The sequence below is a fragment of the Seriola lalandi genome, unplaced genomic scaffold (genome assembly GCF_002814215.2).
Source record: "Seriola lalandi dorsalis isolate HSWRI2012SDOR001 ecotype SW California unplaced genomic scaffold, Sedor1 jcf7180002054582, whole genome shotgun sequence".
In the NCBI taxonomy this organism is placed as follows: domain Eukaryota; kingdom Metazoa; phylum Chordata; class Actinopteri; order Carangiformes; family Carangidae; genus Seriola; species Seriola lalandi.
In genome coordinates, this window is record NW_019525135.1 from 261,083 (window position 1) to 281,069 (window position 19,987).

Consider the following 19,987-nt stretch of genomic DNA (forward strand, 5'->3'; position numbering starts at 1 on the left):
TTTTACTACATTTCAATTCAAAGGCAAATTTTGAACTTTTTCTACGACTTTAGTTACTTTGCAGATTCAGGTTATGAATGCAAAATATTAATCAATAAATCGATAAGGTACATACAAAATAATACAATATAGATATTTAATTTCCATATGTACATGACACAAAACAGACATACATAAAAATAAACTGCGTGTGTTTGTATACTTACCACATAATATTCCTAAATGATAGAACAGAATGGCAGATATCATATTTCAAGTAACATTTAGCGTGAGAATATGTTGATGTACTTTTCTTTTTTTCTTTTTCTTTTTCTTTTCTTTTCTTTTTCTTTTTTTAACAAAAAACTGTGTAAACTGCAAATCCCCAAGCTATTGAGATCCACAAATGCTTTTTTTGCCTCACAAATAGAAAATTGATTCACAAATGCCTTTCTGAAAGTTGTAAATGTTTGGAAGATATTCACAAATGTTTTTCATTTATTTGTAAATTAATTGAATGTATACACAGATACGTTTTATAGGTGGAATTCATTTGTGTATTTGCAGATCCGTTTTATATTTTTGTGAGTTTACACATTTCCTTTTTTAGATCTGTGGAAGCTGTTTTATATTTACAGATTACACATTTACACACGGCTTGTCAATCTATTCACACAAATAACACTGAGACAAATCTACCTCCATAGGAATTGCACTTTCTATTTAAATTAGCTGCTGTATTAATTGGCTTGTTTAGCGGATTGAACTGTGTTGGTTTACTGTCCAGTAGACCTGTGGCAGGGATTCATTTTGACGGTTGTTACTCTTTGGTGCAGTCACCTACCGGCCTGCCGACGTGGCGGGGCGGAAGAGGAGCCGCTAGCTGGCACCAAACGGGTGAGTTGCACTGTCACTTTCATAAAAACAAAACTGTCTTTGAGCTTTGTAAGTTTTCTTTCACTGTAACAACAGAAAGACACAAATCTGCAACTAGCTGAAAATGAAGTTTTCACGAATACGCTGCAGTGCTGAGAATGTGTTTGTGAAACTCGTCAAAATGATAACAATCCTCTGAATAATAGCCTAATTGTCATATCGCTTTGAAATAGAACAGTGGTCTTTGTTGACTGTCCGTCGTATATTGTTCTGTATGTTGTCAGGCTGCAACTATTTCAAATCATGGTGTTAAAATAAGTACAGGAGGCTTTGTGGAAAAAGCTCGTAGTGATTGATTTAATGATGGATTTATTTTATTTGGTTACTATGATACATACATATGTTTGTCACCACAGGCTGTCATCGCAGTTAATGCATCAAATGTAACATTTTAAGTATTTTTCTGCTCCAGAATAAAAGAAAATAGTTACGTTATAGGCTACTTATTCGACCTTGTATTTCCAGGCTGTTGCAATGTATCTTTTCTCTTTTTCTGGACAAATATTTATTTACCATCTTATACATACAGTGTGTCAGAGACAACAATTTGACAATTTGCTGCCAGGAAACCGCCATAAACAAACTCAACAGTGATAGAAAACAAGAGGATGGCAGTAATCATATGAAAACATGTACAGCAAACCACCAGTAGATGGTGACATTGAAGATGAAATGACAACAGGTGGTGTGGTGTAGTACAGTATCTTATGATTTCTCTGACTCAGTTCTCACAGCAGTTTCAAAGTGCAAAACTTAACAAATTTTTTGTAAGTTTTTGTCTCATTAATCTCACTTACCATGCAACATTTAAAGTGTCTCAATAAAGTTTTAAATAATGACCTATTATGATTCATTGCATCAGTTTACAATTTCTCTCTATCTACCACAAAGTTTGTACTTTTAGTCACAAGACATTAAAACAGCTGTAACTGTAATCTTCTAATATTGCCTTGAGATAACCTCTGTTGTGATTTGGCGCTATATAAATAGAAATTAACTTCACTCGACTTCACTAAAGTAATATTGTAATGCCAGGAAGCATAAAACTGTAAACCTTATTTTACACTACACCAACGTAAACTAAATACATTACAACATTTAGACAACAAAGAAAATAAAACAAATATATAAACCAGCGGGGGTGAAGTAAGTGATGTTGCAATGGTGGTCACCTGAGTAATGCTGTGTGAATAATGAGAAATGTTTGCAAACATGCTGAATTGATTTAGTGATTTTATTTGAACTTTGTGCCAGTACGAGGTGGCTGCAGTCTAAAGTATGTGATCTAGCGTTTTGCTGTTTTTATGTTAAGAAGGGCAGTTGTGTGCTTTGCGTTAAGAGTTTTGCACATTGAAATTAGAGCTAATAGTCAGTTGATTAATTGAAAATTTGACTGACAAAAAATTTATCATGATTCAGAGGATCAAAATTTCAGTCAATTATCAAGAAAACAATATCAAAAATGCCCTACAGTGTGAGAATCTGATCATTTTAACATTATAAGCTGAAAATTTGGGGATTTTGTGGAGTGATATTTGGACAAAACTATTTTTTTCTACCAAATAATCATCAGCTGCAGTCCTAAAGGAAACTCAGTTATGAAAATGAAATTAAGCCCAAAGCAACTGAAAACTAATGTAAGGTGTTGGGTATTCATCATATACCAGAACACAACCAAAGATCTCCTCTTCTCTTACAGATCACCATGTCCCAGGCTGCCCCCTCTGATGCAGACCCCTCTGCAGACACCACCCACCCACCTGACCAACCCCCCCACACTGAACCCGGCTCCTGCGAGGATGTCCCAGCAGCCCCTGCACCGCCCTCAGCCACTCTGCAGCCTCCTTTGATCCCTGAGAGTTTCAGCCCCCCACAGTCCACCGAGGAGACGACCACAGAGGACCCCACCACCGCGACTGACATTTCACAGGGCCAGACTGACCAACTAGAGCGTGTCGCCGAGGATCAGGTGGTTGAATGTGACCAACCAGTGAGCCTGGAGCCAGACACAGAGGCTGCAGAGGAGGATGCAGAGGTTTGTAGCACTAGTTTCTCCCTACTTGTTGAGTTTTGATTATATTTTCTTGACATACAGTGCATACTATAATCTTCAATTTGGGATTTCTGAGGCCAATACTGATATTGATATTTGATATTATAATCTGGTAATTACATATAAATCTCCTTGTCTTTTTACAAATCATGCATACAAGAGTCATGTTTTCAAACGGATATAGTTAATGTATGTGTGTGTGTTTGTGTGGACAGAGGTCACTTGAAGAGAGAGACAAAGGCTGGGGAGGTTGGAGTTCATGGGGAAAATCTCTTCTGACTAGTGCCACCTCCACAGTGGGTACGTCTTCTGCTCTTATTTCTGTTCCTCCATGTCAACTTTCCTCATCAAGCCATTTTTTCCTTTTCTTTCTTGTAGATTCCACTGTCTCCCCATTCTCTGTGAGTTTTTAACTTTGTGTGTGTCCGTGTGCAGGTCATAGCCTGACCTCAGTAAAGGTGAAGGCAGGAGAGGCTCTGCGTCTCCACAGGACCTCAGTAGGAGAGGAGGTGCGAGAAGAAGAGGAGGGGGCAGAGGTGAAGAGAGATGAAGGAGGAGAGAGTGGAGAGGCTGACTTGTCCAGTTCAGGGGAGTCTTCTTCTGTGATTGCAACAGCTTCTAGCAGAGGTGTTTTCTCTACAATCACACATGCTGTGCAGAACACAGTGAGTGACTACACACACACACACACACACACACACACAAAACTTTGACTTTCTAATATATATGATGCCTCTTCTTCTGCCCTTACTATGCTTGTAGGTTCGTAGCTATGCAGTGAGCTAAACATGCTTCTAGTAAAAGTTTAAGATTTGTAGTTTTCACTGTAAAAATGAATTAATGTTGTAATAAGAAAAATGGATTCACAATTCAACTGACTAGCTGTAAAAGTAGCTGCATTGTTCCTCATGACAGAGTACAAACATGTAAAAGAGCATTAACAGTTAGCCCAATATTAAATTAACAGTTACCTTGAATGCTGTAATGTAGCAACACATTCGCTTCAGACAACTAGAGTTGTGGTTCACTACGAAAAAACCCACTAACTTAATAATGTCAAATTTACAGCAGAAATCACAGAAGTGTCTACAGAACATGTTCCAACTCGGCCATGTGGGGATAGATAAAAGGGAAAAATGCTGGATGTAAAAATGAATTGCGACTTCTGTGGAATGTTGCTAGCAGTGGTCGCTATAGCAACAGAATGTTCAAGTGAAACTAACTGCTGGTGGCAGAGTAATAAGTTACTATGGTGACTAAGAGCCAAAATTCTGAGATAGCAACTCAAAATTGAAAATTTGTATGTCAAAATGTTTACTAGCTTACTAAATTAGGCTGTGTTTGAAATCACTCTTTTTTTTTTAAATACAGCACACTATATTTACTGTGTGAAATTTACTCCCACAATGGAACAAAAAAATGTAGTGCCCATGACATATACTGTAGCTACACTACATTCTGCTTATTTCTGCTAATCACACAATGAAGTGCTTTTTAATGAAAAGTACAGTCAGAGGGCATTGCTCCCATGATGACACAAAATGATGTGTCAAAATCTCAATTTGCTGCTCACTACAGAACTATGAACTGAGTGTCTCTTATGTAGAGAGTAGTGAGTGAGTAAACAAGGGAGTGATTTTGGACACAGCAGTAGTCCCCAAGTCCACATGTTTATTCAGTATCTCATAATTTTGGATTCAGTGGTTTATGTAGTAATTCTAGTTATTAGTTTTATTCATGTATGTCCCATTATTTTTGTCTCTCGAAGGGTAAGTCAGTGATCAGTGGAGGTCTGGATGCCTTGGAGTTCATTGGAAAAAAGACCATGACTGTTCTTGCTGAGAGTGACCCGGGTTTCAAAAAGACCAAAACCCTGATGCAGAAGACTGCATCACTAAGTCAGGTATGTAGACTTTCACACACACAGCCCACTTACAGTCTCAGACAATAAAAACAATACATCTCCTCCTATCAGATAAATAATTTAAAACTTGTGTATTGTGTGTCTGTGTGGACAAAATAAGTTGGTGCTTTTCAGTGGAAATACACATTCTGTAATTTCTCTTAATGACAGCTGTGCTGCAGTGTTATATTACAGTTTTACTGTGATTTTTCAGATGTTGAAGGAAGCCAAGGAGAAGGAGCGCGCACGTCTGAGCAACCAGCCAATCAGTGCACCCACTGCTCACTATGGTATTCTGTTTGACGACTACCAGGGTTTGTCACACCTCGAGGCCCTGGAGATCTTGTCCAATGAGAGTGAGGCCAAGGTAAGGCACCAGTGTGAGGAATACAGAGAACTTTGCCCAAACACAGTCTGTTTAAAATAGTGTTCATTAAGTTGAATATATCTGCTCTTAGGTTCAAGCATTCCTGTCGTCCCTGGTGGAAGAGCAGCAGGAGGAGGTGAAGAAGGAGCTGATTTTAATCAAGGATATTTTCATCAAGCAAGAGGAAGAGGAAGAGGAGGAGGAGGAGGAAGAGGAAGGAGAGGGAGAAGGAGAAGGAGGACAGACGAAGGATAATGGTGATCTAAGTTCCCAATTACACTCTTCTACCCCCCTATGTGAGTGACCCAGACCAAATAACCAGACCTGCTGGAGGAACAGGTGGTCCCTGAACACTGACCCGGGATCAGTTGGCCTCATTATCATTTTCTGTTTAAACTCTTGCAGAGGGACACGTTCAAGTTCTGACACTGGATCAGAAGTTTGGGATCAAAACTGACATTTCACTTTGGTTGAATTTTCCTTTTAGTCTTATACTGTAGTTCAGTATCCATATCTGGGCTTTTAGCTGACTCTATTGTTTTTTGTCAACATTATGCTATAATCACATATTACATTAATTGTGAGTAGAGCAGAGCACTTGGCAGGTAGGTTGTTTCAACCATCTACCCCATTCTCTATCACTATCACAACCAGTGATACACATTTTACAGGAAGTAGATGATGATATGCAGCTTGACTTTTCTGACAGCTTATTAAGATGAACAGTACACACTTTTCTGAAGGCCAAAACAAATAGAAAACTACAAGCCAAAAAAATAGTTGACTGCGCTGCTAGCCATCTGTCTCAGACTGTCACGTACAGTCTAACTCCTGCTCATTTAACCAGCCGGAGAAACAAGACAATCCTGCCTGATGACAGGTACCTTAGGGGCTGAAAATTATTATCCAGGAGTGGTTGATGTATAAACTGCAATATCTTTCACAACCTTTCAAAATGATACATTTATAGCAAACATGACAAGAAGGTAAATAATCCAGCCACTAAATGAGTTAACCAGAAATGAAATAGAAATCTTAGATGATGACAACAATAAATCACATGTCAGTCTCTGCCTGTTTCACTATATAGTGATACAAAAATCAGAGTCAGGAGCAGAACAACAGCCTAACAGCCAGCAGGGATTCGGTTTGGACACTTAAGAGGAGAAGCCGAGTCTCAACACAGAATTTTAAACTGCCCAAAGACTCATCTAATTTTCCTTATGTTGGGACAAAACCCTAAGTCTCTGAGTATACAGAAATAATTTTTCCTGTTTGCAAAAGCGTAGAAAACCTTGGATGCCTATGGGAGGCAGTGTTGGAGGCGTTAGGTTCCAGATCTCTGGTATCTGCTAAGGAAGTAGAAAATGTTCTACCAAAGTGAAATCCAGTGTTGAGGGGATGCTATGTCACTTAAAATTTTGGTTTCTATCATATCTCACCAGCCGCTTGTCACTTTACATTTTAAAAGCAACATGTAAACTTTTACTGCGTGGCAGGTGCTTCGGGCGATGTCACAGCCGTGCAGAGTTCAAAGCCAGCGGGTCTCTTTTTACCCGGAGGGTTTCACACGGTGCCTGATCCAGTGTTGGTGTTCAGGGGCCAACGACACCTTCACATCACATCACTAATTACAAAAATAAAACAACAACAGACACAATCTATCAGATGAAGACATTAAACCTGCATGATCATTCTCTAGTTGTAATCTAGATGCAGGAGTTTGCATTAATTTGCACAAGTTCATGTTTCACCAAATCTCTGTTGTGCTGTTAGCTGAAGGCACACAGAAATATTAATATTATAAACTCAGCATGGGGTAAATCAAAGCATTAATGGCATGTGGTACAAATCTGTCATAATTTTACACTAAATGCATCTATGGCTATAACAAACGATGTGTGAGTAGAAGTATGCTAACATGACAAGCTTTTATCTTTGTATATGTGTGTGTTTGTGTGTTCCTGCCAGCTGCTGATGGAGAGGAGTTTGTGAGTGTTCTCACTGAGCTGCTGTTTGAGCTTCACGTTGCTGCCACACCAGACAAACTCAACAAGGTGATTCTCACACACACACACACACACACACACACACACACACACACACACACACACACACACCACTTCGACAGCTCCCCTCTCCTGCTGCGGTCTTGGAAGTCATATAAAAGTTATCACCTTTGAAGTCCTACTGCATAATCAAATTCACTTATATAGAACCTACATTAGCATATAATCGTGTAGACGCATATAATTAGCATACATCAGGATGATGATCTCTCACCATGCAGAGCTGATGGGTAGTAATTATGCATCTCCAGGCTCGGATGAGGGCCCATGATTGGGTGAACGAGTTGGAACAGCCTGTCACTACGGAGACAGTTGGCGGGGAAACGCAGGACCAGCCGGGAGGAGAGGCCTTGTCTGTAGAGAACGAAAAGGAGGAGAAGAAGAGAGATGGAGAGGAGCAGGTGGAGGAGATGAAGGGAGAAGAGGAGGAAAAGAAGGAGAAAGAGAACAACCCCAGATCTGTAGAGGTGAGGTCAACTCAACAGTGTGTTATGTGATTTTCTTTTTTTTAACTTAAACACCTTATTCCCTGCCCTGTCACAGCATTTGATTAGATATAGTGATTTTGTGTGTGTGTGTGTGTGTGTGTGTGTGTGTGTGTGTGTGTGTGTGTGTGGGTTCATCTCCCATTCTCCAGGTTGTCTACCTGTCATCAGTAGGCAGTCTGGCAGAAGTGACGGCTCGCAGTATCGAGCAGCTCCACAAGGTGGCAGAGCTCATCCTCCACGGCCAGGACTTAGAGAAACCAGCCAGAGACCAGGCACACATCCTCGCTAGGTGAGTGTGTTTGCATATATGTGTGGGCATGTATTAGGAGCACTACACTGGGAGAACCAAGTTTTGGTATAATCTCCATATTTTTTTTCCCAGGCTGACATGTGCCATGTGTAAGGAGGTGGAGTGTTTGGCCAGGAAGTTCTCAGACACTATGCTTCTGGTTGGGGTAGGTGAGAGGGACTGTGCTTGTGTTTGTTTGTGAATAGTAGTGTGTTTAAGTGTCCCAGGAAATCCAAACAATTTGTTGGTCTGTCTTTCATTACCCAGCCCTGTCTGAGGCTCCCAGTATTAAGCCCATTTGTTATACTGAAGACACAAATATTTAAAAACGTTATGCTATAGAGAAAAATCAAAAGTTTATATTGCTTGTAATCCCATGTCCCTGTCCCTGTGTTAATAGTTGTCATGTTATATGCCAAAATAAAAATATATTTTTAATGAGATGAGAGATTTCCCCTCTTTTCTCTTCCTGTGAAACATAAAAATATTTAATTATAAATAATGACTCACCTTGAACTCAGGGACGTTTTATTCATTCATTTATTCATGCATTTATTCAATCAAATGTGATTTATTTTTGACGACCACCACATAAAGCCACGTTTGTCCATTAGCTCATGGGTTGTAGCAGCTGGCAGATCAATATTTTAGTAGCAAGTGTGTATTTGGATCTCAGTCAGCAAAAACCTTGTTAACATTTCCAAAGAATGCGGCTGAGGTCTAATTTATGAATTTCTCCCTCGCCTCCCACCTCCTGATCTGTCAGTGCAGGTGAGGGAGGTTTGGGTGGGAGGCAGACACTCTATAGCTGTGTATTTCTCCAGGTTTGCTAAGCACTGTCAATTTTTAAGTGATCCAAACAAATCTCAAGGATTCTATTTGAAGATACAACTATTACCCACCCACATATTTAGTTGCACTGAGAAAAAAATATAAGATAACAGAAGCTGAGGATGTTCGAACTGTTGTTTCACTTTGACTGTGCAGAAAAAAAGTAATTTCCTAAAATAGCAGGACACCGTAGTTTTTAGCCATAGACTCTATAAAGATGGATGTAGCCTGAGTGACGTCACCCATAGGTTTCTGTAGAGCAGTTTTGAAGTTCAGAGTGGGCTACTCCACTGTTGTCATCTTGGCAGTGCCTGACTGCCTAACTCCCAGCTAATCGCAAAATGAATGCAGTGAATGCTGGTTTGTGGCAAGCATGTGTTCACCCATGTGTCACGTGTCACAATCATGCAGTCATATAAAAATTCACCCCCCGTACAGTTGTCATGGAGGAGGTAGAGGAATGGGACTGTTTTCACCTGCAGATTAATATACATTTGGTACAATCGTGATTGTTTACTCGGCAGAGTAGTATATGTGAGAGTGACTCAAAATAAACAATATACATACAAAAGGACGTTTCTATGTTAGAGTTGCAGCGTCTTTTAGAAGCTGGCCATCTATCTTGACCAACAAAGATCCAGCCATATTGTATATATAGGATGTGTTTTGCCCGCTCTGTAAAGAAAACTCTTAAATGCACTGGTTAAATAAAAAACTCTATTCCCATTAAGTCAGTTATTGTTGCCATTGTTTGTTTTTTTCACATTTCATCCATTGTTACTCAAGTAACTTGTTGGCTGGTGAAATAGCGACAGGGTACTCTTCTATGGCAATGAAGGAAAATATCCACCATCTTCCAGCAATATGCAACAAAAGAAAATGTCACGTAGTGAAAGTGTGGCTCATTTATGTGTTTTGGAATATAATGAGGGAATAAGCTACTTGCTACTTATGACAATTGTCAGTTCTTACCTGGAGTTTGTCAACTGTAAGGAAATGTAAAATATAGCCTGCTTTATCCTTTAATATTTGTAGTTTTTGGTGTGTTTTTCCCATTAAAGTATTTATGTTTATCTCACTGCTTTTTCCTGTCTCTCATCTCTCATTTTCTGTCTCTCAGGGCCAGAAGAAAGCAGAGGAGTTGAATCCACTGGTAGACAGTGTGCTGCTAGAGGTGAGATACGCAGATTTTTTGCCTGAAACAATCCTAATTATATATGTATCTCAATTTGTGATAAATGAAACTAATGACGCAGCAGTCTCAGTCTGATCACTGTTAGAAATGTGTTGATCATTGCAAGCGGTGTGATGATTGATCACATTTAACTTGTTAATGGGGAACAAACCTGCGTGAGATGTTTTAAGATATATTAGAATAAATGAAGAAAAAACAAAAGACATTCAAAATAGATTTTAAACACCAGGAAGTTAAATTACACTAAGCATGCAATCAGCATTTTACATTTCAAAAACGGAGCCACAAATAATGCTCCACAGAATCTTATTTCATGTTTAAATGTTTTATGCTTTAATTCAAAAAGCATTATTCTTTACTAGTGTACTGTATGTTATCTTTTGATACAATTTTCTGCTGTCGTGGAGAATACTATTCTGTTCTATTCTTTATACTCCTCCTGTTTGGTTGATAATGTCCAATATATTTAGGCTCCACATAGTGTTTTTTTGTTTTTTTTTAAATACCCACCAATCCCTAAATATGTTAAATTATGCTTTTCCATGTGGGAAATGATGATGATGATTATGATGATGATGATAATGATGATGGGTTTTCCTGTCTACAGGGCTCCAACAGTACCAACTACATCCAGAATGCATTTCAGCTGCTGCTTCCCGTCCTGCAGATCTCCCACATCCAGAGCCAACACTGCCGACCCACCACAGACCCAGCTGCACAGACACAGCACTAACACGCACACACACACACACACACACACACACACACACACACACACACACACACACACACACACACACACACTTACATATGTGCCACCTGCTCACCCGCTTGTCTTAATATATCTATTGTTGTACAGTGACTTATAGAGATTAGTTTATTCCAGATTACACGCTTATCAACATTAAGTGCCGCAGCAACAGGCAGAAGATGTTTAGATATGCAGAATATAATCTTGAAGATAACAATTTAATGAACAGATACATGTGGTAATGAGCCACATGCAGGTTGTATGTGTGTTTCTTCCACCTTGTATCTCTGAATGTTATTCTGTCTCTGTTTTCCAGTTGATATTTTTGCTTTGAGGAACCAAACGTTGTCGCTGAATCAGTTTTCAGCTGTGACTCATTCTGTCTGACAAACAAAGATGTTTCTCTAACATTTCCAAAATACTGAACCAAAAACAAAACATGATAACTGATTGTGTTGAAGGGATTCTACATTAATGTATATTAAGCTTTCTTTGCACTCCTTGTAATTTTAACAGAAAGAACTTTGAATAACACTAATGAAATGTATGTTTTGCTGAATTGTTCTGAAATCTCGACTGAGACAAAACGCCAGTATTAATGATGATACACCACAATCTTTGTTGTTTCTTTTTCTTTTTTTTTTTTACGTTAAATTATATGAAGCGACACTACCTTATATTTCACTCTTATCTAGTTTGATTTGAACAGAAAATACTTTGAATTAGGAAACATTTTGTTCTCCTTCTCCCCTCTTGTGTACACTGATAAAAAGTAGTTTGAAATTTCTTTGGGAAAAAGCAAATAAGTACATTTCCCACCTTGAAGAAGGCAGTAGCCAAAACATATAGTGTGTTTTAACTTTTTCTTGCCCTCTGGAATAAAGGCTTTTAATATTTTTTTACCAGGATCACTAGATTTACATACGCTTTGATCCTCAGAGGTGAATATATCAACCATTTTCCACTTGACAACTGGTGGATTTTCAGCAGCAAACCTGAGGTGCTCGCAGTGCATCTGTTGTTTGAATATCCAGTGTTAAATTGACTCTTACCTTCCAGCCAGCAGTTATTTAGACCTCTCTCTTCCCCTTCTTTACTCCCCCCCCCCTTTAGAAATACACTGATACAGGCAAGAAAGTTATCAGGCAAAGAACATATTAGTCAGTCCTGTCATAATGTTTTGGCTCCTCGCAGCTACTGCAAGATGGGGTAAGATTTTTTATCAGCCGCGCTTCTGCCTTAGAATATGAAATGATTTGTAATGTAATCTGGAAAATATTTTGGGAGCAAAAGTCATTTATTTAACTTTGGACAGTTTACTAATGTGTTTAGACTGCCCTCTAATAAAATGCCCTAAGACTGTTTGAGGATGACATGTTGAAAATAAATACAGTTTAACCATCTTTCATGTGTCTCAGATGTTTTTATTTTCAACATAAAGGTAGGTAGGTGATGCAGTCATTTTTATTTTTCACTTTAGGTCCATTTCTGTGCTCCGCTCCGCTGGCTGCTCCTCTGTGAGGGACGAGGTGGATGGATGGCCACGATGATGCAGATTTGCTAAAGATAGACGAGATAGAAAATGTAATAAACAGACTGGAGTTAGATGATGTTGAAAAAGGCCAGGAGGCAGCGCATCTTAACTCTCAGCTTGAGGTACATTAGATTGCCTGCTACAGTAAATTAATTCAGACTTTACCCATGATGATTATCTTCTAAACTCTGAATATTAAGTATCATCTGCACTAAAACAGGGACCAGATATAGTATCCTCAAAAAGTGAGGATGGAAGCACTAATTCATTTTACACCTCTGCTTCACAATATATATGGGAATATTGTACTTTTTACTCCAGTGCATTTATTTAGCCTTAGTTACGAGTAACTTTGCAGATTTTGAATATTAATACAAAATATAATACTCTCTAATAAAATGCATTTTTATGGACTCAGCAGCAGTACATGAAGTAGTTAAAATTAGCCCCACCTTTGCCTGCTGCAACATTAAAGTCATCCCCACACACTAATGAATCAATAATCAAAACATAATATTGTAATATAGTTTATTATTTTTATTATGATTATTATTATTATTATTATTAGTAGTAGTAGTAGTAGTAGTAGTAGTAGTAGTAGTAGTAGTGATAGTAGTAGCCTAATAGTAGTAATATTTCGATGCTCATACTTTAGAATTTTTACTAGGGGAAGGTAACAGGGTCTAGCACTAGGACCCAGGCAAAGGGCAGCGTCTATCCAAAGGGGCGGGATCTCACCTAGGTTATACTTCCTGCTTTGAGACACACCTGAGAAGCTACACACCCCTTTGTTTGGTGTTTGATCTGGTAGGGACCTTTTTAAGAGTTTGTGTTTAAGACCATTAAGCTGTAGCCCAAAGAAATGTTACACTTGGTTCATAATATTAACTGAAACTGAAATATTTGTATTTTTAGATTCTTCATGTTGGGCGAGGGACTAACACTTGTGGTTGCTTATCCATATCAGCCACAACACATTGCCCTTGGTATCATTAATCTATGGTCCTTTATCTTCCAGTCACCTGCATGTCTCTGACTCGGAGGGAATCTGTGTTCCAGTCCAGCAAGGTACATATTGCTTTATTTTTGACGTTGCATGCAATGTTTCTTTTGGCATTTCAATGTGCTTCTCTTTAGTGTTCAAATAACAAACTGTGGAAAAACCAACAGTTTTTCACAGTTTCATCATGAGATTGTAGTGTACTTTTTACTGAGTCAGTTGTATGAGCCTTTTTTGTGTTTTTATTAAACTTTTGTTTTTTCTTGTGGGTTTTTTTAGTAGCCCTATCAAATGCAAGCTTTATTGTGTGATTTGGCTCACCCTCTTGCTACATGCGGGTAATTTTGGAGTGGTGTTTTAGATTCAAATTGAACGGCATTAATGTGTCGGCAAACTTTGTGACAAATGCACTAACTTCCTTAAGGGTACAGTCTCGTGCCACATCATTATTTCAATCATGTATGTATTGCTGTCTATCACTCTCTATCACTATCACTGTCTCTATAGGTTCCATTTTACTCTGAATCTAGTGATCTAGAGAATCTGATTATTGCCTGATCGCAGATGAATGCAGGACTTTCACTTGTGCCAGAGTTTTTCTGCTCTGTAGTACAGTAAAACAGTCTGAGTACTTCCTCCAACACTGGAGAGTTCTCAATGTGGTCCTCAATGGAAACAAAAATACACACTCCAAGTAGCCTCAGTCAGCTCATATGATTGTTGTAGTGCATTTACCAGTGTAGCAGTGGTCGACATTTCCATCCAGCAGGGTTTCTAAGTCCTCTGAAAAATGCACATGAAGACTATTAACACAGAAACTCACAGATTTCATCTGCATCTGGTCTGATGGATACGTGTGTATGTATGATTCCCTACCCTGAGAGTCTGCTTCTTCAATGGGTGACAGTTCTGTCCATTGGAGAAAAAAAGAAGCAAAGGACTGAAACAACAGATCAAATCATTTTCTTCCAAAATATATGTATACATTTAAGAACTGACCTGACCAAAGCCGGGACCGATAGAAGTGAAGGTCTTCCCCTATTGGACAATAACAGGCCATTAGAATGTCTTCCACTATATATTTATGGAGAATTATTGTGCAATTTACCACAGTTATTTACCCTTGAGAGTGATGACTTCTGTGTGCTTCTTTCCATCTAGTTGAAACATCATCAGAAACATACAGTACATTGGACATCTTCATTATTACACATAATTCTGTTCTGAGAAACAGACTCAGACTGTAAAATCCAGTTTATCTTCATAATTGTCTTTGAGGTCTTGTCTGCTCTGTGCTGAAAAGTGAGCTGATTTTCAGATGAACACAATATGGTCTGATACAGTGACATGTGATTAATATGACTATCAGGAATGTGTTTTAGATTGCATGTACATCAAAATAAATAGAAGGACGTTTGATAATTGACTCATAAACCACTGCAGTAGAAGATTGTCAATTCACCTTGTGTGTAAATTCAAATGCATTTTCACTGACATAATTTGCTGTTGGATAACAGGGTGTAAGAATAACTTAGAGAGAAGTGAGAACATGTGACTCTGGGTTTATAATGCGTGTACACATACTGTTAAAAAGGGAGTAGAGAAGTGTGTTTAAGAAATTAAAACTCAGGAAATTTACCCTTGAACTGCTGACCAGTAAGGTTGTAAACAGGGCTCTTAGTGGGCTTTTCTGACAAAGAACAAAAAGAAATTTCAGGTCAACTTCCAAAGATCAAGTATCAACACAAATATCATGTGTTTCTCTGTATCTTACTGCATGAACGTTTGTCCAAGTAGATCTGCCCAAGCACAGTTGTAACTATAGTCAGGAGCACCACACACAGCAGAACCAACCAGAGCACCCTGAATATGCACCACCACTCATCTGGAGGATAGAAAGGGATTCATTAATGATTTTTATGTAAACGATTTATCATTTATTCTATACAATGTGAGAAAACTATAGAAAAGTCTCGCAATTATCCAGAGCTGAAAAAGCACCCTTCGAATTATTAGTTTTGTCTGGTCTCAAACCCAAAGATATTAACTTAAAATTATATAAATGCAAATGTTTGGTAGTTTTGCTTGAAGAGTGACTTTAGCAATCTATTCATTATGAAAATTAATCAAGTAATCAAGTAATTGTCTCAGCACTGACCTGTTCTCCTCATGAGATTTGAAAATTATTTGAAATTCTTATCCAAACACAACAGATACATAGAAAGGGATATAACTGGTGAGCAAGCGATGGGAGAAAAATAAGTACAGGATACTGTGCATAAGGAGATAGACAGAAGACAGAAATAAGAGAAAAGAGAAATAATACTACGAGGTGAAGAATAAGTGCTGTCAAATAAGAGCAGAAAAGGAAAAAGAGTAAATGGAAAAGTGTGGTGGAGATGAGGCAAAAAAATAAAGTGAAATGGATTTCCAGCTTTCGTTGTGTACACTGGAAAATATGACTTAGTCATAGCTTTAAGCATGGAGGAGTGTTGGAGAGCCGACTAGAAAGAGAAAAAAGCCAAAATCAATACAGCCTTGGAGATACAGTAGATTAAGATGAACTGTAACTCTCGGAAAGTGTGACCGATCATACAGTACACAGACAGGAAGAGAAACAAAGCTGAAATTGGAGAACAGAAGAAGAATTGAGAGAAATTCTTTCTATTGAAAAAAATGATTCCATTGTGGGTTTGAATGAGACTGAATCACTTTCACTTAAATGAAAACTGAGTGGCCTATTTCCTTGTCTCTTCTTGTCTCCTCTCCTCTCTAATCTTAAAATGAAGCCACACTGACCACATGGGGAACAAAGAGGCTCTGCTCTCTCATCCTGACACCAACCTCTCTGTGTCCGTTTCCATGGCAGCTTTTCCTTTGCTGTTGCAGTCGAAACTGTTTGATTGGCGAGCCAAAGGAGACAGCGGCTTTGATTGGCTGCCTCTGAGGTGGGCAGGACAGGGAGACAGCAGTAAAATGCCTTCTGTCCTTCATCACCCTTCCTCTTATCCTCTTCTTCCTCTTGCTCCTCAGGTGTGTGGAGGTCTAAGGAGCTGTCATTACTGTGGCCATACAAGGTGAGATTCAGGGTCGCTGCATCACTGAGTTGAAGCTCTACTGTCACTTCCAGATGTACCTTTTCAGGTGTGGCTAGATAGATAGAAAATTGATTATTATTTATTATCATTATATTTTGAAAAATAGTTATTTACAAAAATGGCTTTAGTTATGTATATCTTTTTAGACAGTGGGCTGTGAAATAATGGGCTATTGTTCTCTTACTTTTTACAGTCATTTCAGTGTCGTCACAGGTTATATTTTGTTTGTCTTTTGATTAAGTGTGCCACGTGTAGTTTGACTTATTTTATAGCTGTTGTGAAAAAAACATAGGCTATGTCTGCTACTATGCTCCCCTGTTTGTACCTTCATAATGATTTAGTGATGTAGGTGTACTGGATCTTTAAAGAGTTCAAATAGATGGGTGCAGACCCAGTAGTTACTCTGAAGGCAAGCTTTAGTCACTTGAATTTGATTCGGGCAGCCATGGGTAGCCAGTGCAGGTTGATGAGTAGCAGAGTGGGATGATCAGCCCAGATGCACTGCCACTTTCTGGACCATTTGCAAGTGTTTCACTGTGCACAAATCGGAGGACTGACAGAAGGGCATTGCAGTAGTTGAGGCAAGAGATAAGCATGGCCTGGACCAAGAGCTGGGTGGCGTACTGAGTCAAGTAAGGTCTGACTTTTCTGATGGTTTATAGTAAAAACCACCCTCTCCATACACTTAGATAAGATCTAAGTAGAAGTAGTTAAGTTACCTTAACCTGTTTGAATGCACCATAACAGATAACAGCATGGTACTTGAAGGAAGAGTATTTGTTTGGAGGCAACAGTTGAGTGAATGTGCATTTGTTGGAAATTAGGAGACCGGTCCCATTTCCTCAGCCGGACATAGGGAGGTATGGGAGAATGTGTAGTAAGTGGAAACCGCAGCTGGGGTAGCAATGTTTTCAGGTTTGATCCTGAAGTCTTTGTGAGTGCCAGAAGCTCAAGGGATAGCCGGATAGCATAGCCATAAATGAAATCAGTTTTATTAACTCCAGACAGTTCATTGGTCCAACAGAGAAGGAGACATGTGAGTGACGTCTGTTGCAGTGAACGGAGATTAGCCAGTTTTCTTAGACCTTTAGCATAATGATACTTTTTACGTATGCCAGATACCACTGGAACGGGGTTGAGGCACATAGCTACAGTGCTAAGTAAGCTCGGTGTTTCAGTGCTCAGAGAAGGTAAGACAGGTTACCTTGTCGGTGGCACTTGCCCAGGTAGACTCGCTGGTCTTTACCTGAGTAGGTCTTCACATGAGGAAGGCTGCACACGAGGGCTCAAGCTTCTACTGACGCTTCAGCGACAGTCTGCTATTGGAATAGCATGAACTGAATTGAACACAGCTTTTCATGCATCAGGATTGATTGCATGCACCTGGGTATGCCTTTCCAGAAATAATGCACAGTTAATGTGCCAAAAATTGATGTGAGGTGAACAGCATTATTTCTCTGCAAAGGTGTCACCACTCAAAATACACTACAAAAACATACAGTTCTCTCGTGGTTGTACCGTGGTGTTCACTTACAAACTATCTTTGGCTTAATACAGACACCAGCTGCAGAGAGCACCGCAACCACAGAAGACAAACTTGTTATTTTTCTTGTTACATTAGTTTCAGCTGATCTAATCTGCTGATGATGATTATCAGGCGAATGTGAGTGTGAGTATTTTGCAGACCAGGAGCTGTAACCAAAATGGAACTAGCTATTGGTTGATTGTTGGGAAATGTCATTGGTTTTGCAAGTATTTAGTAATAAGTAACAGACAAATTTAAACTGACCTGATGATGTTGCTAGATGAAAAGTCAGGGGATCACAAAAGTCATCACAATTTACCCAGAAATGTCTTTAGGATTCATGAATGTCCGGACAAAGTAGTGAGCTGGACAAGCGACCGAGATTGTCGTCCATAGAACCATGCCACTAGTATCACTAAAAACAACGACTTATCTTTAACGTTAGTTGTGCAATACCTGACGATGAGTTGATGTTGTGCAATTCTGCCATGTCCATATCTGTTTGACACATGAACCAGCTCTTTTCTGAATCTTCATGCCCACTTTCGGAGTCCGATACAGGATCTGTCATGTTGCTTTGATTCCCTTGTGTGCAGGCCTGCTCCCACTTTTCTCGCTCCTCAGCCTGAGAAGGGTCACACATATCCGTTCTCTTAATTTCAGCATCCCCGATCTTGCCATTCGCCCCCTTCCTCACCTGATTGCCTCGCTCACAGGGTCGGTAGGGCAGACAGAAGAAGTTAACTTTTGATACTAAAAAGGATAAAGAGAATGAACAAGAGAAAAGTCAGATTTCTCAGTATGAGCGGACTTTAAGTGGAGAGACATCAAAAGGCTCAAAAATCAGAGGAAAGTCTCAAAATGGAAGTTGTTGCCTCCAGTTTATATCTGAAGGCGAGAGGCAGAAAGGGGAAAGCAGAGAGGGAGAGACAAAAAACAAAACCATTGAAGGCAAACACGTGCACAAGTACAAAGGCTAAAGCATGTTGTTCTCAAAAAGAGAACAAGCTTTTCAAGGCAACACAATACGGAAACATTTTCAAAGCTGCTGTCATTCAGTGTTGTACAGAACTATATTTGAGTCTGATTTTTATCTCAGAAACAAGAAAAATAAAAGGTCGAATCAGAGTGAGAGGAAGAAACAAGACAAAGACTCAACAGAATAAAGTTTAGTTCTTTTTAAAGGTTGGCTTTTGCAAGAACTTGAACAAAGTTTGAACAAAACATAAAGCAAACAGCTCCTCATTTTCAATGCCTCAAAAGGTTGTGAACTGATAGTAAGGACATAGTCCACACGTGGACATAAACAAATAAACACAGACTGACATTGGATGACCCACCTCTGTATAATGTGAAGAATTCTGGGAGGCAGATGATGAAGGTGAGGATCACGAGGATGAACAGTTTAGTCAGTGCTGCTCTTGACATGGTTGCAACATAAGATCACACACACACACGTACACACACACATCTTCATAAGATCACAGGCATGACTTGTGGCTTGTGGAGTCTCCGTCCTCCTCTTAAATAAACACGCTCATTCATACTCCATCACTGCCCATCAGAGTAGCCTTTTGTAGAGTTTAAGAAGCCCTGAGAATATTGTTCATAATTCATGTAGAGGCAGGCGCCCGACGCAACGAGGCACATTCACACAATACGAGGCAAGTCAACACTGCACTTCCTATTACACTTCCTGTCATTTTCTCAGAAAGAGTGAGAAATGGAGAGCTGCACCAAGAGCAAAGAGTTTCTATCAGCAGAATGTAAGTAGAGATGTTGTCGTGTCCCTTCGGGGTCTTGTGTAAGGGACGGTGTGTGAATGCTGATCCTGTCTTCAGAAGAGAGGGAGAGACTATATTAGACGCAAACAAAGATGATCATGTGTTGTTTATGAGTGGACTCTTTGTGTAAAGAGAAATACGATTATGTCTTTCTCTGTCCGTGTAAAACATAGAAAGGGGTTTTT

The 19,987-nt window shown here is 39.2% G+C and overlaps 3 protein-coding genes across 6 annotated transcripts in view; 2 read left to right on the forward strand and 1 right to left on the reverse strand.

Moving 5' to 3' along the window:
• Positions 1–785: 785 nt before the first annotated feature.
• fam114a1 (family with sequence similarity 114 member A1) lies at positions 786–12,264 on the forward strand. Of its 2 annotated transcripts, none has more exons than XM_023418518.2 (13): positions 786–876; positions 2,615–2,950; positions 3,184–3,268; positions 3,404–3,633; positions 4,737–4,871; positions 5,086–5,238; positions 5,330–5,534; positions 7,210–7,295; positions 7,559–7,774; positions 7,945–8,084; positions 8,178–8,250; positions 10,036–10,089; positions 10,718–12,264. In XM_023418518.2, exons 2-13 carry the CDS (start codon positions 2,621–2,623, stop codon positions 10,841–10,843), a joined length of 1,833 nt encoding a protein of 610 aa, XP_023274286.1. In that variant the 5' UTR covers positions 786–876; positions 2,615–2,620; the 3' UTR covers positions 10,844–12,264. The 2 variants fall into 2 exon arrangements, with proteins under 2 accessions (XP_023274286.1, XP_023274287.1); XM_023418519.2 differs by having other exon boundaries at positions 5,330–5,495.
• On the reverse strand, positions 12,265–19,633 carry LOC111664058 (uncharacterized). Its single transcript, XM_023418520.2, has 10 exons — positions 19,359–19,633; positions 18,475–18,771; positions 16,240–16,545; positions 15,170–15,280; positions 15,035–15,085; positions 14,517–14,552; positions 14,395–14,433; positions 14,272–14,304; positions 14,131–14,178; positions 12,265–12,421 (listed from the first exon to the last, which is right to left on the reverse strand). The coding sequence occupies exons 1-10, from the start codon at positions 19,444–19,446 to the stop codon at positions 12,333–12,335; spliced, it is 1,098 nt and encodes a 365-aa protein (XP_023274288.1). The 5' UTR covers positions 19,447–19,633; the 3' UTR covers positions 12,265–12,332.
• Positions 13,261–19,987, forward strand: part of klhl5 (kelch-like family member 5) — a 53,145-nt gene continuing 46,418 nt past the window's right edge. Inside the window, exons 1-2 of one of the 3 annotated variants that reach the window (XM_087177154.1) lie at positions 13,261–13,463; positions 16,429–16,472. The gene's annotated coding sequence lies outside the window, so the exon portion shown is untranslated. Of the gene's footprint in view, positions 13,464–16,428; positions 16,473–19,714; positions 19,785–19,987 lie in introns of those variants that run through there. The other 2 variants (XM_087177155.1, XM_023418555.2) reach the window with 2 other exon arrangements.